Source organism: Chiroxiphia lanceolata, chromosome 6 (assembly GCF_009829145.1).
Source record: "Chiroxiphia lanceolata isolate bChiLan1 chromosome 6, bChiLan1.pri, whole genome shotgun sequence".
Lineage (NCBI taxonomy): Eukaryota > Metazoa > Chordata > Aves > Passeriformes > Pipridae > Chiroxiphia > Chiroxiphia lanceolata.
Window position 1 is genome coordinate 24,910,830 of NC_045642.1, and position 16,621 is coordinate 24,927,450.

At 44.3% G+C, this 16,621-nt stretch overlaps 1 protein-coding gene across 5 annotated transcripts in view; it reads left to right on the forward strand.

The window, feature by feature from the left end:
- LRP4 (LDL receptor related protein 4) overlaps positions 1 to 16,621 on the forward strand; it is a 95,682-nt gene that overhangs the window by 55,206 nt on the left and 23,855 nt on the right. For all 5 annotated transcript variants that reach the window (XM_032692200.1, XM_032692199.1, XM_032692196.1 and 2 more), the window contains 7 exons: positions 8,107 to 8,223; positions 10,199 to 10,312; positions 10,763 to 10,879; positions 13,298 to 13,426; positions 13,766 to 13,885; positions 14,002 to 14,127; positions 16,424 to 16,549. In XM_032692200.1, the coding sequence (XP_032548091.1) occupies positions 8,107 to 8,223; positions 10,199 to 10,312; positions 10,763 to 10,879; positions 13,298 to 13,426; positions 13,766 to 13,885; positions 14,002 to 14,127; positions 16,424 to 16,549 (849 nt within the window). The remainder of the gene's footprint in view (positions 1 to 8,106; positions 8,224 to 10,198; positions 10,313 to 10,762; positions 10,880 to 13,297; positions 13,427 to 13,765; positions 13,886 to 14,001; positions 14,128 to 16,423; positions 16,550 to 16,621) is intronic.

Here is a 16,621-nt window from a genome sequence, read left to right on the forward strand (position 1 = left end):
ATGTTGTCTACGTAGACATCAGTAAAGCCTTTGACACCATCTCCCACAGCATTCTCCTGGAGGAAGTGGCTGCTTACAGTTTGGATGGGTGCACAGTTCTCTGGGTAGAAATCCAACTGGATGGCCAGGCCCAGAGAGTGGTAGTGACTGGAGTTAAATCCACCTGGGGGCCAGTCACCAGTGGCGTTCCCTGGGGCTCAGTACTGGGGTCAGTCCTGTTTATTATCTTTATCCCTCAGTCAGTTTGCAGACAGCAGCAAGATGGGCAGGAGCACTGATCTGCTGGAGAGTAGGAAGGCTCTACAGAGGGATCTGAACAGACTGGTTCAGTGGGCTGAGGACAACTGTATGAGGTTCAACAAGGCAAAATGCCAAGTCCTGCCTTTGGGTCACAACAACCTCAGGCTGGGGGATGAGTGGCTGGAAAGCTGCCTGTGGAAGAGAACCTGGGGGTGCCGGTCAACAGCGGCTGAACATGAGCCAGCAGCGTGTCCAGGTGGCCAAGAAGGCCAATGGCATCCCGGCCTGTATTAGAAACGGTGTGGCCAGCAGGATCAGGGCCACAGTGATCGTCCCCCTGTACAAGTCTCTGGCAAGGCCGCACCTTGAATCCTGTGTCCAGTTTTGGGCCCCTCACTTCAGAAAGGACATTGAGGTGCTGGAGCATGTCCAGAGAAGGGTAATGAAGCTGGTGAAGGGTCTAGAAAGCATGTCTTAGGAGAAGCAGCTGAGGGAGCTGGGGTTGTTTAGCCGGGAGGAGGCTCAGGAGAGACCTTGTAGCCCTCTTCAACTACCTGAAAGTAGGTTGTAGTGAGGTGGGTGTCAGTCTCTTAACCTGTGTGTCAAGTGAAAGGAGGAGAGGAAATGGCCTTAAGTTGCAGCAGGGGAGATTCAGATTAGGTATTAGAAAAAAATTTTTCACTGAAAGAGTGATTAAGCACTGGAATAAGTTGTCCAGGGAGGTGGTAGAGTCACTGTCTCTGGAAGTGTTCAAGAGACGTCTGTATGTGTCACTTGAGGGTCTGGTTTAGGAGTGATTTTGGTGGTGCTGAGTTGACAGTTGGACAAAGGTCTCTTCCACGTTTGATGATTCTGTAATTCTGTGATCTCATTCAGAACATGACTTGTGCTGTAGGTCTCTACAATTTAGTGAGAGATGTAAGCTATCATGTACCAAGAAGGACAGTAGATTTGACAAGTTAGGAGGGGAGATAAAGAGCAGCATTTATTCAGAGTAGAAAAGTGACTCAAGGGGAAGGACTAGAATATGAGTTGCCTTTTTGAATATTGTGTTGTGGTAGGAAAAAATACAAAGAGGAGAACTGTTTTCAGCTGACAGCCAGCAGTACTTTGAGTGCAATTTAGTGGAAATATGAAAGCAAAAATAAAAGTTAAGCAATGGGGCTAAGGATACTATAGAAATGTTAAATGCACGGCTTTCATGGAGTAAAATTTTGGACTTCTGATATATTTATTTATTGACTTCTACCAGGTTTGAAATCAATCAGTTTCTTTTAAATACAAATACTGACCTGAAGGTTTGGGTTGTCATGATGAAGTCCTCATACAAGGCCCAGATATATTAAAGGCCTAGTTAAAAAATTACTGAGATTCCTCAGAAACCGTGAGGCTAGTCTTCATGCTGGAATGGGCCCAGTGGTTCATTCTGACTTATGAATCTCAATCAGTGCAACCACTTATATGGACTCTAATGAGATGCTAAAACAATCTGGATTCTTTTCCAGCAATGTATGGATGTGCAGCTCTGAGTTTTAAAGACAGGAATTATAATATCATCAAGTAGATGTCTCTGATTAGAAGAGTGAAAAGAAATGTTTGCAAGGAATCCCACCTTTTCACTGGCCTGCTACAAGCTAGTTTTAGAATTTTCTTTTTTTCTTCTGTGAATGTCCTAACTTTCCAGAGGAATAAAACTGTAACCATACTTTTTTATGGTGTACTTTCCTTCCGTGTATCATGTACTAATGTGTATACTGTAAACCAATACAACAAGAAGAACAAGTTCCTGAGAAAATTCTATTTCCTTGGGAAAAAGAGAGGAGAATGGGAAGACACTGGACTGTTGGACTCCTAATAAAGCAAGAGAGCGAAACACACGCTGGGCATAAAGGTGAAAATTGGTTTAGCAAGTCAAGATTCAGTCTTGCATCTGTGTCTATATAGTACTGCATGTACTTGAGTAATTGACTGGAGTTCACTAAATTCTCTATTAATGCAATTTTCTAACCTTGAATGGGTAATCTGTCACTTTGTTAAAATGACAGCTTGAAATGCAGTGCATGTGATGTAAAAAAAAAAAAAGGAAAAGAAAAGCAAGATACTTGGCAGTGAGAGGAGTTACAGCTATGAAAAACTAGAGCAGACACAGGGAACACTTACTCCCTTGAGACATTTTCAGTTTCAAGATAAATTCTTAATATGTGGTGAGTTTTCCTTTGTTTAGTTTTTAATGTTCTTTTACAAACTATAAAACAAATTACCACTTTCTGAGTTGGTTGCACTAAGTTTTTCCTCGAATGGTACTGTTTCTGCACATCCCAGACACTTGCACTTGTTTTGGTGTCCTTGGAATGTCTGCCACTCATAGGTATTTTCCCTTTGTTTTAGGGAAAGCCCTGCCTCTGCTTACCTTTGACAGAAACTCTTTTCCTTGCAAATTTGAAGCCCTGCTGTGATGGAAGCCAATTATTCCATGACATGTTTGCTTCCTGCTCTGGATCATGTTTACAAGCCAGAGTGCTGTAGTAATAATATCAGTAAGCAACCTCTCAGCTGTCATGCCAGCTTCATAGGCTTTCTCTAGTGTCAGCTCTCTGGCTTGCTGACAGTATCTGGTTTGGAAGCCTTTGCTACACATGCACAGAGTAGCTCAGCTGCCTTCCTGCCTTGTGCCAACAGAGACTACTTTGGACTGTCCCTAAAGAAAGCCACATGCAAGCGGAAGAATGGTTTTCATTCTGCCCTCCTGTATGTCCTTTGAAGTCCAACATGGTGTGAATGAGTCCTACTTCCTGTGGCAAGGGTGAAAGGACAACTGAGTAAACTTGGCCTGAGAATTCATAAATAGTTCTGTTTCTCCTAAAAGACATCAAATCCCCTCATAACTGTCCCCCCAGAAGAGCCTTCTTGATGTGAATTTTGGATCTGTATCATACATAACCAGCCTGTAAATTGATAACTTCTTGGGACACAGAGTTGCTTGCTTAGCTCCATACACTGTTGTACAATACTTTTTATTTAAAGGGGCTGAAGGAAGAATTTACTCCTTGTACCTTAAAGATTACTAAAAGTGATCTGTTCTCATCTCACTGGGAAATCTACACAGTTCCTGTTGAACTACAATTCATTCAAGTCCAGGAGAGGGTCTCTTCTTTGCCAGGAACAGGACTGTCAGTATAGCCTGCTTATCAGTCCCACAACAAAAATTGTTGAGGTGATGTGAGGATAAAAATCTCACAGGTCTTTTACTAAAATTAATGGAAACTTTAAAAGAATTTTCCCTCTGCCCTTCACTTACCAGTCTTGAGCACAGATGCAATGGCTCAGGTGAAGCTTCATTTCTGAACGTCAAGTTTTATGAATTAGGAACTCCTGTTAAGAGTTCAATATTCTCTTGTAAACACACGAGTTCCGTATCTGCAACTTTGTCATTTTATTGAGCTCAGAGAATGTGTGTTTCATTTAAAAGGCATCAGAATTAATGCAGTGCCCCCTCGGGCAGAGCGCTTGTGATCAAAGGGCTGTGAAAGATTGGGTGCTGATACTCTTTTAATTTTTTTCTTTCTTTTTTTTTTTTCTTTTGACCAGCAGCATTCTCAAATATAGTTCAGCAGTGTGACTGGAAACATTTTATGCTACTCTGGAACTAGGGTTTCCAAAACATCTGTTAGTAAAATGCAGTGTTTCCTATTTCTTTCTGAGAGTGGACTAACACCCTTTATTTGTATTACTGGACTTTTTGCCCACTGAGCTGCAGATCTCAGCAGACAGATCTCTGTTTGCGGGTATCTGGGTACTGGCATGGTTGTGGACATAGCTGGGGGTCAGGCTGCAGTTCTCTAGGTAGTATGATTATTTTTTTTCAGTTGTATTTATTTTTTAAATTAACTTCTCATTCTTCACATGAATGAGAGTTTGTCTTATTAAACAACCAGTATTGTTCAAACTGCTGTGTTCCAGACCTGAACATTGGTTGCTTGCTGTTCTTAGGTACAAAGCAACCTGCTCACCACAGGCAATAGGGATAAAGTGTTCAAAGGACAGTGGGACGTGATTCAGTCTGCGTTTCACCTTATAAACTTCCCTTTTCCCCCTCCCTCCCCCTTCCCCTTCTGCTTGGCAATAAAAGAGCGTCCTGTGTAATAGGAGTTGGGAGGGGGGAGGACTAGCAGGCAGGCTTATGATAGACATAGCTTTGCTGAAACCTTGGATGATGTCCAGTGTGACCATGCAGAGGGATGAGCTCAGGGAAATGGTTGGAAGTTCAAAGACCTTTTTGTATTGCTCACTGGTAGTTGACAGATGTGTTCTCTTGAGCTGTTGCTGCTCAGCCTTGCTCTTTCCACTGGCTCCCCTTCCTTGGGCTTGCTCCCTGTCCTGCCTCTCTGCTCTGCCTGGGGATGGTGAGTTTGTCCCTGTCTGTCTAGGCATTTGCCTGACTTCAACTCCATTCTAGGACTTAGCTTAGCTCATCTCTTTTAGGAAAATATTGTTTCTTTGCATAGATATGGAGAGATCAAGCTGGAATTGAGCAGGGAAGGGGGGTTGAGTCTGAAGTGTGTTTACTGTTGGCATTACCTAATCCTTCTATGAGTCGTGATAAAAGCATGTTAGTGCAACCTGTGATTGCTTGCTCATCAGTTGAAACAATGCCTATGAAGGACTTGCAGCTGTCTTAGGAAATAATAAATATCCTTCATTTTACAGGTTGGAGAAGGGGGCTAAAGAGGCAGAACTGTCCCATGGTCATGCATCTGTATCAAGCTGGAAAGAGAATATGGGAGTTCAGTTTCTAATCTTCTAGATGCTAATCCAGCTTGTCCTCCAGCAAGATGAAGAGGTCTTGCTCTCTGTCAGCAAAAGGAGTTCCTGCTGCTTCAGTTGTATTGCCATGTGCCCTTCTTCTGACCATGGGTTTTAAAATAAGCTATATGAGTTAAAGCAATACACTTACCAGATTGTATAGCTGCTCCATTGTGTCAGGCCAAAATATAGTGGAGGTTGTTTGAGTGTCCTAAGTGTGACCTCTTAAGTTCTGAATTTCCTCCTAAGTTCAAATTTCCAAACACTTTGGATGTATTTTCAACTGTGCTAAACATTCACTCTGGGCTAGTGGTATGCCCTCAGCTTTAACTCCATAGGAATAAAACACATCAAAATATGAAGTAATAAATGTCCAGCAAAAGAGCTGATTAATAACAACCCTAGAGGAAAGGGCTGTACAGTGGAACTGAAGCCTAATATGTCTAGAAAAATAGAAGGAATTTTCTGTGTAGGCTGTTTGCTTTTTAATGGGAAGAAGGAATGATGGACTGGGGAGGCAGAGCTAGGAAGAAGGGGTTAGAAGAAACTGATCCCAGAATCTCTTGCAGAATCTTCTTTTGAAGCATCTGTTTCTGACCGTTATTGAATTCAGGTTCCAATTATATGTGGATCCCTGCCCGGATCCCACTGGCAGTTTCTCTGCTCTATGAGACATTAGCCCTCATTCATTAGTTTGGGATTTTTTATCTAAGTAGGTTTGTGGTTTTTCTTCCTTCTTTAAAGGAATGCTCCTGTAGAAGGGGATTTAATACCACCCCCCTGCCCCTAACCCCCAGTGTTGTCTGGCTAGCACACACTTGGTGTCTGCTGGGTTGGGAATTTGGTTCTCGTAGCAGTTTGTGTTTTGCTCTCTTTCTCCTGCGCTACCTCCCCTGTGCTTGAAACTCGATTTTTATATCTAGGGGGAGTATGAAATTGGCTGAACTGCTCCCTGTAGGGGTGGAATTTCATTTTGTGTTGTTACCTCATGAAGGGGTGCAGCAGTTCAGTGGGATAATGGTATCCATCTGAACCAGCGCTAATGGCTTAACCCTCTGGGAACCTGAAGAATTCTCCCCTGGAGAGTCAGCATGCAAATTCCCTTCCAGGTGGCTTCTGTGCAGTCCTTTGGTGATTAGTCACGCTAAAGCATACACTGGGAGGATGGTCATAGTCCTGAAACTGCAGCTGAGGCCAGGGAAGGTTTGCTCAGCATGCAATGTATGGAAGTTGTGCTTGGGGAAGAGAGGTCTCGTGTGGGACTGACCATCTGAGTCCAAAAATGTCTTGGTTTTGTTTGGAAGCAGAGTTTGGGAAGCGGAGAATTTTCCAGTTCCACCTTCCCTGGGGAAAAAGAGGAAGCTCCTTCTTCATTTTGCTGCAGCAACACAGGGGTTCTCAGAGAAAATGCAATGTAAGGAAATGGGTCAGCTATTGGAAGAGCAGGGTACTGTCAAAACTGGAGGGTGAAAATACAGATTGGTATGCTTCTCTCTCCTTTATACTCCTCTGAGGTCTAGAAGAAGCTGGATATGACCTGGATAGATATCTGCATGTGACATCCTGGACATGATGTGAGGGACCTTTTCCTGAGGGCCAGTGCCAAATTCTGTGAGTGTTGAGAGCAGCTACATCTGCAGTGATGTTCTCAGATACAGAAATGCCTATGCCTGCCACACTACAGGAACAGCTGAGAAGATGATCTGAATTTGTGGTTAGAAAAAGAGACATTAGAGCAAGTCTGAACTTAGCTGCACTAGTCTAGTGTATTCTTATGGTGGGGGGCTTTTAGGACAGTCCCTTGGTGAGATATGTTGGAGGACTTGCTATAGAGAGCAGTGAATGATTCAGTATAGTATAATCCATGCTGCTGTCATAGGACGCTGGCAGCAGTCCTGGGCTGAGGGGAAACAGTGGGTTGAGAAAGCTGGAAAAGCTGAAAATGTGACTGTTTGTTCTCCTTATTTAATCCTTCTCCTTTTGTGTGTGGCTGCTGTCTTCACCTTCTTCTTTTACCCACCTCCCTCCCTTCATACTCCCACCTCCAGGAGAGTGTTGGCAAGGGAAGGAGTAGCAGCATAGCAGAGGAGGGCTGGCCTGCCTGGTGACAGATGGGAGATGCTGTCGGCAAGCTGGGCTGGGATGAAAGGGTTTGAGGCACTAGCCTTTCTAGCCCTCGCCTCTTCACATCGCCGAGTGAATGTTGTTCTTAGGAGAACACACCTGTCAGGAACAGTCTTGTGCAGCCCCTTGCCTATCACAGCTGGCAGCACTTAAAAGTATGAACCTCCTGGGGCTGAGTGTTCCTCTCATCTGTGGGGGGAAGAACGGGGCTGATGCTCCCCCTTGAATTCCAGCTTTGTGGCTCCAGGCCTCTTCAAGCACTGTGGATTTGTGGTTCCACTCCATTGCCAACAGACTCCTGTGTAGGCAAGCATCATCCCATCCCTGTCCTCTTCTTCTGTCCCTTCTGGAAACCTCTAGCAGGATTTGGATTCTGTTGCCCACACCTGAGGTACAGCAAATTACCCCCAGCAGAGGATTCCTGCTTCTAAGCTTCTCCTTGCAGATTTCTTGACAGAAAAACTGGCAGTCCCCGTGCTGAAACACATGCTATAGCATGTTACCTTGTAAAGTCCTGTTCCCCAAAACATTGCTTCTTATAGTTCTCACTCTAAAGAACTTGCTGTGTAATAGAAACAGGATGGACTGCACTAGGAAATAGGCAGGTAAGATGTTAATAGTATAATTTTGCTTGTTATAAAACAAGTGCAGTTATGGGAGGACAGCAGGCTCAAGGATGAAAGAAAAATAAAGAACTCAGTGGGGGGATTGCAGCAGCTACTTTATTGTGGAAAGGTCAGTGTTTCTCTGGGGAAGAGAGACTGCCAAGCTACAGACCTACCCTACCCCCCCATCTGAGGAACAGCTCTTCCTGATGACTTGAAATTTTATGTCTTTTGTTTCTAAGAGGTGTAGCCCTGCTCCCTCAGGAGGGAAGGAACTTTACTTTCAGGAAGGAAGCTGGCTGCAGCTCCATGAGGTGTTTCTTTGCTCTTGCAGTGCTGCCCACTTGCTCTCCCTTGGACTTCCACTGTGACAACGGAAAATGTATCCGCCGGTCATGGGTCTGCGATGGAGACAATGACTGTGAGGATGATTCTGATGAACAGGACTGCCGTAAGTCACCTCTCTGAGGGAAGAGGGTGGGTGCAGTGCCCGCCTGCCATGGCTGGAGAAAGTTGACTCTTTTGATTGCAGGAATTGAAGACTTTATTCCGTGAATCAGACTTCTGTCTTGAAATAAGCTATATCTTGACTCTGACAGAGGTGTGTACCTCTAAGCCCTTCTGTCTTGGCACCTGGCTTGCTATTTAGCTGCCTGTTCTGGGGGAGGGGATGCTTCTTCATCCAGCTGTAGAACCGTTTATGCCCTGCAGCCTTGCTAGTTAATATCCCATGAAGCACTTCCCTGAGCTGAGCTCTTTGTGCCCTCCCCTATTTGTGGAAACACCTAACCCCTGCCAAATCCTACTGAACTGGATGTCTGGCTGACTTCCTGTGGCCTCAGGTTCCACTGTCTGACTTTTCTGTGGTGCTGGGCTGTCACCAGCATCCTGTCCCTTCAAACAGAGCTCCTTGAGGAGAGGGAGGTACTGTAAGGATATTGCCCCCACATAGATAGGTTCCCTGAAAGCTGACTGTCTGCTGCCACGTGAGGTGCCATCCTCAGAAGATTTGCCATGGTAGCCTGTTAGCTGTGAGCATTGCTGATGTGCTTCTACAAATTATTAAAATGGAGGAAATTTTGCCTGAGTCTTTGACTTTCAGCCCCCTCCTTTCCCCTTTGTGCTGAGGACAAGAGTTACTTGTGGTTGGCTTCCATTAGCAAAAGGTGTTCAGGGATACAACTTTCATTCTCCACAAGTCATCAGATCTGTACTTGGCAACACATGCCGGAGAACCAGCGTATTATGTAGCACTGGAGCTTCAGCTTTGCTGTAACTGTGTTGGCATCAGGCTGCAGTTGGGAGCAGAACTGTTCTGCTCTCTGGTTGAGGTGGTCGCAGCTCCTTAGTAAGCATCACTCCGCAGCCCTTGAATTCTACAAAAGTTTTGTGCGTGGTGCTCCAGAGTGACACTGATGAAGGAACCCCATCTCAAGAAATGTGAAAATAAAGCTCTTGGCTGTAAAGTATTCCCTGTCCACTCCTTGCATGGAAATCAGTTCACTTTTTGATCAGTATACCCCTGATCTTTGCCTCTCTTTTTGGGCAAAGGGCTGGGAAGCAAGGTTCAGGGGTTGACATCATGTGTGATGCTCTGGAACTCAGGACTAAGCTCCAGTCTATTCAAATATATTAATGAAAGAACAGGTATGTAGGTCGGTGTCTGTTTGGTTTTCTGTTTTTCATAAAATGTTGCAATGCCCTCATATCTTTGACAACAGTAGAGAAGAGTGTGACCAGAAGATTTAGAGAGTAATGAAAGGAAGAAGGCAAGGTTCTGTGCATAAAAGATTCCTAAGGGTTTTTTTAGATTAGCAGTAACCCTAGGAGGGTTTCTGTTGGATGAAGTCCTCGGGTGCTAATTTTGCAGTCGCTTTCCTTTCCTCACTGGTCTGCAGGCAAGCTTCCGTAGCAGACTGACAAGGAGGGTGGAATGAGGCTGCAAATACTGAGGTGTTCAGAAGAGGAAGTTCAAATTTTCCCTTTGCTTTCCTTTGAAGACAGCTTTGGCATTGTTGTGAAAAGAAGCTGGAAATATAATACAATTAGCAGTTATTTGTTCCTTTAAAAAGAGGAAAGATTACCTTTTTTTTTTTCCTGTGCAGGGATACCTCGAGTCTGGCTTGGGCTGTGCTAGAATACCAGCACAGGATGGGTGGCTTCGTCTCTGTGTTCTGTGTACTTCCTTCAACCTGTGTTCTCAATTTTTAGAGGCATCTGTACTGTTGACTTGTGAATGGAATGGAAGAGAGACACTCAAGAAATCTTGCAGTTGCTCTCCTGCTATTGTTGGGAGAATTGGCTCTCCAACATTGTGGTGTCCTTGGAGGACAATGTTGCTCGATTTGTAACATGTCACACATTTGGTGTTCTGCAAGCTAAATCTTCTTGCCTTGCCTTCACCTTATGCCCATGTGTCCCTGCAGCACCACGGGAGTGTGAGGAAGATGAGTTCTCATGTCAGAATGGATACTGCATCCGCAGCCTGTGGCACTGTGATGGTGACAATGACTGTGGCGACAACAGTGATGAACAGTGTGGTGAGTAATGTGGTTCTGTAAGTACTGCCCTCCCATACTTTAAAAGGAGTTGTGCAGACTCCAGCCTGTGCAGGTCTAGGATCCCTTGAGCATGGTAAACACTCACAGCTGGCTTTTCTGGGCTGGGCTTGTGGGATATTCCATTCCATGGGCTGGCTGCTTGGGATCTCATGCTATATGGCTTACCTGCAAGGTAAGAAAATCACTTGAGACCTTTTATTCCTTGACATTGTGACTTGTGAAGTCCCATTGGATTCCTTTTGAATCCAGCACTGTGTGTCAGTTAAATGAACAATGATGGTTTTGCTCAGGCCTTGCCTGACATGGGTATGTATGGTTTAATGAGAAGTCTCGTTTGTGGGTGCCCTAGGAGCTTCTGGAGAATGCTACAGTGATTTTCTGGGTACTCTCATAAAAGCCAAGGCTTTGTTTGCATTGCTGTCTCTGCAGATATGAGAAAGTGCTCAGAGAAGGAGTTCCGTTGCAGTGACGGCAGCTGCATAGCTGAGCACTGGTTCTGTGATGGTGACACAGACTGCAAGGATGGCTCAGATGAAGAGAATTGCCGTAAGTGCTCTCCTTCCTTTGTAACCACAGGAAATAGCCTTTTGGACCTGCACTTGTCTTGGGTTTTGGCACGTTTTCTGCAGCAGAGATCAAAAACAAGTTAGTCCTGCCTGTACTGGCAGCTATGCTGTCTTCAGCTGCCTACCCCAGAGGGCACAAGAGAATGGTGTCTCTCTTGTGTTACCTCACAGGCATACTTTGTCCATGCCTCTCTGCTTCTCTGTTCCTTCTCATGGCTGTGACCTTGAGTCAGAGCAGGAGGCTTATGCTTTACTGAAGATAGCTCTATATAAAACTGTTGGAGCTGGAGGGCAGGGGGGAAGGGAAGACAACTATTCCCTTCTTTTTTCTCTTGTCTGACTCTTGACTGAAATTTTGGAAGAGGGATGGTGCTCTGCTTATTGACGGCATCCTCAGGTACTGCACATTACAGGGATTGCCTGCTTGCCCAGCTTCTTTTCACTTAGATGCTTTCTGCAGGATGTTGCCGAAAAAGTGACTGATGCGGAAGGGAAGGGCATGAGAACCCACAACGTTTATTTTCTCCTTCACAGGCTTGTAGCAAGTGGGACAGGAGTTTGTGTCCCTTCCTGACCCACACTGCCTGTCTTCTGTGTCAGTGAATGCTGTCTGTATCTCTGGAACTTGCAGTGGTCCCTTCCCCCACTCTGCTCTCCTTTGAGAGCATTTTGCAGAATTTGTTCTAGATAGCAGGAAACTTCAAAAGGCTCTGGGAGGGGGATCAGGGCCATCATCTCCTGAAGGGCAGGGGGAGTGGATACATGGGGGAGTTGTCTTTTATCTCTCCAGATAATGAGTTGGCAGGAAGCCAGGGGCTGCAAACATTTCTGAGCCAGGAAAGGGCTCTAGGAGGAAGGGAGCCTCTTTTCCTCTCCTTTTTCCCTCTCCCTTTCCCGTTCCCTTGCCTGTCACTTCACCGAAGGCCACGGATAGACACTCGGGAAGGGAGGGGAGATGATCCAACATTGCCTCCTATAGGAGTGGAGGAGCACCCCAGGACTGGTGCCCCTGCTTCTCTGAGGTGGAATGCTACTTCAGTCCTGGCTGGCATTTGTCTCTATAAGGCATTTTAAGTAACTTGCTAAGAAGCTCAGTTTCGCTACTTCCTGTTCTTTTATCTTCATCCACGTGGTTGTCATCTTTTCCTTATCTCCAGTCATGCTTATCATTCATCTAGGACAAGGTGGGACTGCACTGTTCTTTTTTTGTGTGTTTTTTTCTTTCTTTTTCTTTTGGGGATGTGTGTGTTATAACTGAATAATACAGCATGATAATTTAAGTCACTGAATTCATTTTCTCCTCAAGGAGACCCAAACACTGCTTTCAGACTCCTTTGGTGAGGCACACATGAACACACATTTTCATATCCAGCTGCTGGACACTCATTGAATTAAAGCTCTTCAGGCTCTGCCAACTACTTCAGGTTGGAGAGACGGATGTAATTCACTTCCCAGACTATTCTTTCTTTTCAGTCTTTCTTTTATCTTTTGTTTAATAAATTTATTTTCAGAGCTCTTCAGTTGGGAGACTTGTATGCCTGAAATATACAGTTCATTCTCCGGAGAGTATGAGAAGAGGTGTCAGAATCTGTTGTGTGGGACTGAGAATATTTTCCATCCCTTCCTACTTAGTGTACTGCTGAACAGAGAACAGTAGGCAAATCCTTGACCATGAGTCTGTTGGGCTTCGCCCAGGGTCATCTCTCTGGCAGTGTTCCTTACTGAAAAGGCATGGTTGTTTTGGTGAGAGCTTGAGAGGAAAGGGAGGGGGAAATCCTCAAAGGTCAGGTGCAGACCTGGGCATCTTGCTGCTTGCTTCCTTCCTTTGGTCCTCAAGTGCTTATTTTTGTTAAAATTCTAAAGGAATCACTCCCTACTTTAACACTGCATTCTGACATGCCTCAGTCATTAATACAGAGCTACCCCAAAAGGTGTCTCTGTTTTTCCATTTTTGTATCTACCCTTTTCAGATTTAATAAGCAATTTAAACACTTTGTGAAGGTTACTAATACATAGTGTTTCAAGTATAAGATAGAACGTGACACTCTTGGATCCTCTTCCTTATTCATAGCTGTTTGCATCTCTAGAATTTAATGGCTCTTGAAAAGTTAAATGTTTATAGACTAACATCCTGTGTAACTTTTTTAAAAATTATTTTTAGTGAATTGTCTGCATGGATGTCTTTATATATAGGTTTAACCTGCTTTTCGGTGAAGCAAAAGCAGCATTCAAGTTCCTCTCAGTAATACAAGTCATGCAGAGATATGCAACAATGGCTAGTAATTTCTAACCCCCTTCCATTGAATACTCACTAGTCCATTATTGGACTGAGAAGGTTGCTTCTAAACTGGATTGTACCCTGTCACCTCATACATTTTTTCTTTGATTCTGTTGTTAGCATCAGATGTTCCAGCTGCCACCTGCAGCTTGGAGGAGTTCCAGTGTGCATATGGACGCTGCATCTTGGACATCTACCACTGTGATGGTGACGATGACTGTGGGGACTGGTCTGATGAATCTGACTGCTGTAAGTTAGTGCAGGGTGATGTGCTGGTCCAAGCATCTGAGTTGCAAACCTAAATGGATTTTGCATTGGCTGGAGAGGGGTTGCAGTGTAGACAGCGATCTGATTGTTCACACATAAACTGGCTCTTTCATTATTAGGATTTTTTTAACTCTTGAAAGTGAGAATAGCGATGAGAACTCTGTAGTCAGTGCACTTCTGCTTACAGGAATTAAAGCAGTTTCCGGGAGAAATCTGTTTGGGACTAAGTTTCATAATAATGGAGGGGAAGGGGTACTGAGGAGCTTTGAGGATGTTACGTTGGCCTGAGTTTGTTCTTTATATTTTTTATCATCTCTGCAGCATCTCACCAGCCTTGTCGCTCTGGAGAGTTCATGTGCAACAGTGGCTTGTGCATTAATGCTGGCTGGAGGTGTGATGGAGACTTTGACTGTGATGACCAGTCAGATGAGAGGAACTGCAGTGAGTGCTGGAAACTGGTGGAAGCATTCAGTTTCTGTGGATGCAAAAGAGTGTTTGGGACTCTTAGCTTTGTAATTGGGTCACTTCTGATCCTTCTTGCTTTTCTGGTCCCTCAGCTACATCTATGTGCACAGCTGACCAGTTCCGCTGTAAGTCAGGGCGCTGTGTCCGTCTGTCCTGGCGTTGTGATGGGGAAGATGACTGCTCTGACAACAGTGACGAGGAGAACTGTGAGAACACAGGTTTGGCCTGCTGCCTTACTGCTTAATAGCTAATATTTCCATCCTAAAGGTAATAGGTGGTGAAGTCTCTTTTGGATTGCTTCAGTGAGTTCAGCCTAGAGTTTCTGCCCTTCCTAAAGAATGGGATTTGTGGTCCGTCTTACATGTTTACAAACTTGTGCAAGTCTGTGTGCTTGAATTAACTTAGATGATGGTGTTTTCTGGTCAAGTATCAGATCCCTCTGTCTTCCTATCCTGTCCCTACACTGTGGATTACCACAGAGCTCTGAGACTATTGCATTCTGACTTGGAAACATTAACAATGTGCACTGTTGCTACCTTTGTCAGATGGGCTGTGTCTAACTTACACCTTCTAGATAGTTTGGGATAGCTTTCATGCTGCATTTTGAAATTGCGGAGCAATTCTAGCAGGCAGTGGGATCAAAAAGGATGTTTAGTGGAAGGGAAGAGTAAAGCCTTTGTTTTAGAGGTTAAGGGTGTCAGCTTTCCCCTTAGGTGTTTGCTCAGGAGTCACTTTTTCTGGTAATCATTTCACATATCGTCATTCTTTTGTGTGATAATGGTTATAGAGAAATGGAGAGTTTCAACAGACTCTAGTGTTGTGGTAGGATTCAAGGAATGTCTAGAATATTCTCTTTTCCTTAAAGCCTTCAGGATGCCTAAAGGCCTTGCTGAGCAATAGTGTGTATTGGTCCATCCATTTATCCTAGTGAGTGGAGCCCAGCTAGGTGTATTGACCCTGCTGGATCAGTGTATTCTAAACAGAATTTAGAGGTGACAAAATGGATTTGTGGAACTGTACCTCTTGTTTTGGGGTGGGCTGTTGTGGAGCAAAGCGTGAATGTTCTACAAGGATAGCTAAGTTCAGAGGACCTGGACAGGCACACTTTGTAGCCATTTGAGAGCAGCTGCTTCAGATTGGTCAGCTGTCATGAGCATCGGTGTGGTGATCCTGGAAAAAGCAACTGTACTTAAAGATCAACTGGTAACCCTGTTTTCTCATCCTGATAAAAAAAGTACTTAGAGGTACTGAAAGAACAGTTGCCACCCAGAAGCCAAGTCAAGCTTCCAGAGCCTGAAATTCAACTTTTCCACCTCAAACCAATCCCAAGGTGGTTGAGTACAGCTATTGTTACTGTAAGGTTAGTTGTGCAGTTCTACTTTAAGTCTATGGTGACAGTCAGGAGGTAAAAATTAAATTGAGACTTCCAAGCAGAATGTGTATTGACTCATCTAAGTGACATAGTGTGATGTCCCGATGTCTGTAGCAAGAGGTAAAATCCTCTTGGTTTTAGAAAAGAATTGTATTTTTATTGGCCACAGAGAGAAGACTCCTAAAATACTAGGTGATCAACTGATGTAAGTAAGGATCTTTATGTGCAATATGACAAACGAAGTCCAAGTTTCATCATCCTTCATATTATTTCTGTGCTCTGGAAAGTGAATCTGCATGTGTTTTGGTTTTATGTTCCCAGTTGGGGTGTCCATTAGTTCTTAACTGTACTTGTTAATCTCACAACTGCCCTTTTCCATGCTGCTTACATGCAGTCTGCCAGTCTCATTTTTTCTTTGCTGGTGACTGTATTGTCCTGTTATCTTCCTAAGATTATCAGAGGGTGATGATTTGGGAACTGCTAACCAAGTCAGCTTAAGAGGTACAAAAAATAAGAGGCAACAGGACAATGCAGTTATTGCTGAAGAAACAATCAGATTGGTAAAGTGCCTACAAACAGTATTACTTTACTTACAAGAATTCTGTACAGTCTCTGTGCCAACAGCAGAAGTTTAAGCGTGTAGCTTATGTGAAATCCTGTTGCCTGAGCTCAGATTTTAAGGATGCATGTAAATCTCATTCCAAGTCCAGTACAGTGCAGTTAGGGCTAGACAAGATGCTCCTCCCTAGGCAGGTTTAAGATCCATAGCCATGCTAGGGTGACAGATCAGATGATTAAAGTAAAGAACTGACTCTTCCTTTTTACACACTGAGTAGGATTGTAGAATCTGGAACCAAAGGGAGCTATGCCAGGACCGGTCATTCTGAGAGAAACTAATTAGCTGAACTTCACAGTAAAGCAACAGTGGACTCAGACTGGAGGAGAGTTTGCAGGCCTGCAAATCAGCATAAAGATAGGTGGAACAGTAAGTTGTGTGAGATGAGCTGAGTTCAAGGAAAGAGGAATTCATGGATTTGTGTTCATATGAAAAGCTTGTAACAAATCTTATAAAATGTTCTGTATCCTTTTCTTCACCGTGGCAGTAAGCTGTGGTGTGCTACTTTCCCCTCCTTCTATTGCAGGCACCCCTCAGTGTGCCTCAGACCAGTTCCTGTGTGGGAATGGGCGTTGTATTGGCCAGAGGAAGCTGTGCAATGGAGCAAATGATTGTGAAGATGGCAGTGATGAGAGCCCACATCAAAACTGCCGTAAGTCCTCTCAAGTTCAGTCTTAAACACAAATGGAGGCACTGTAATGTATGGGAGTCAATCTGTTGTTAC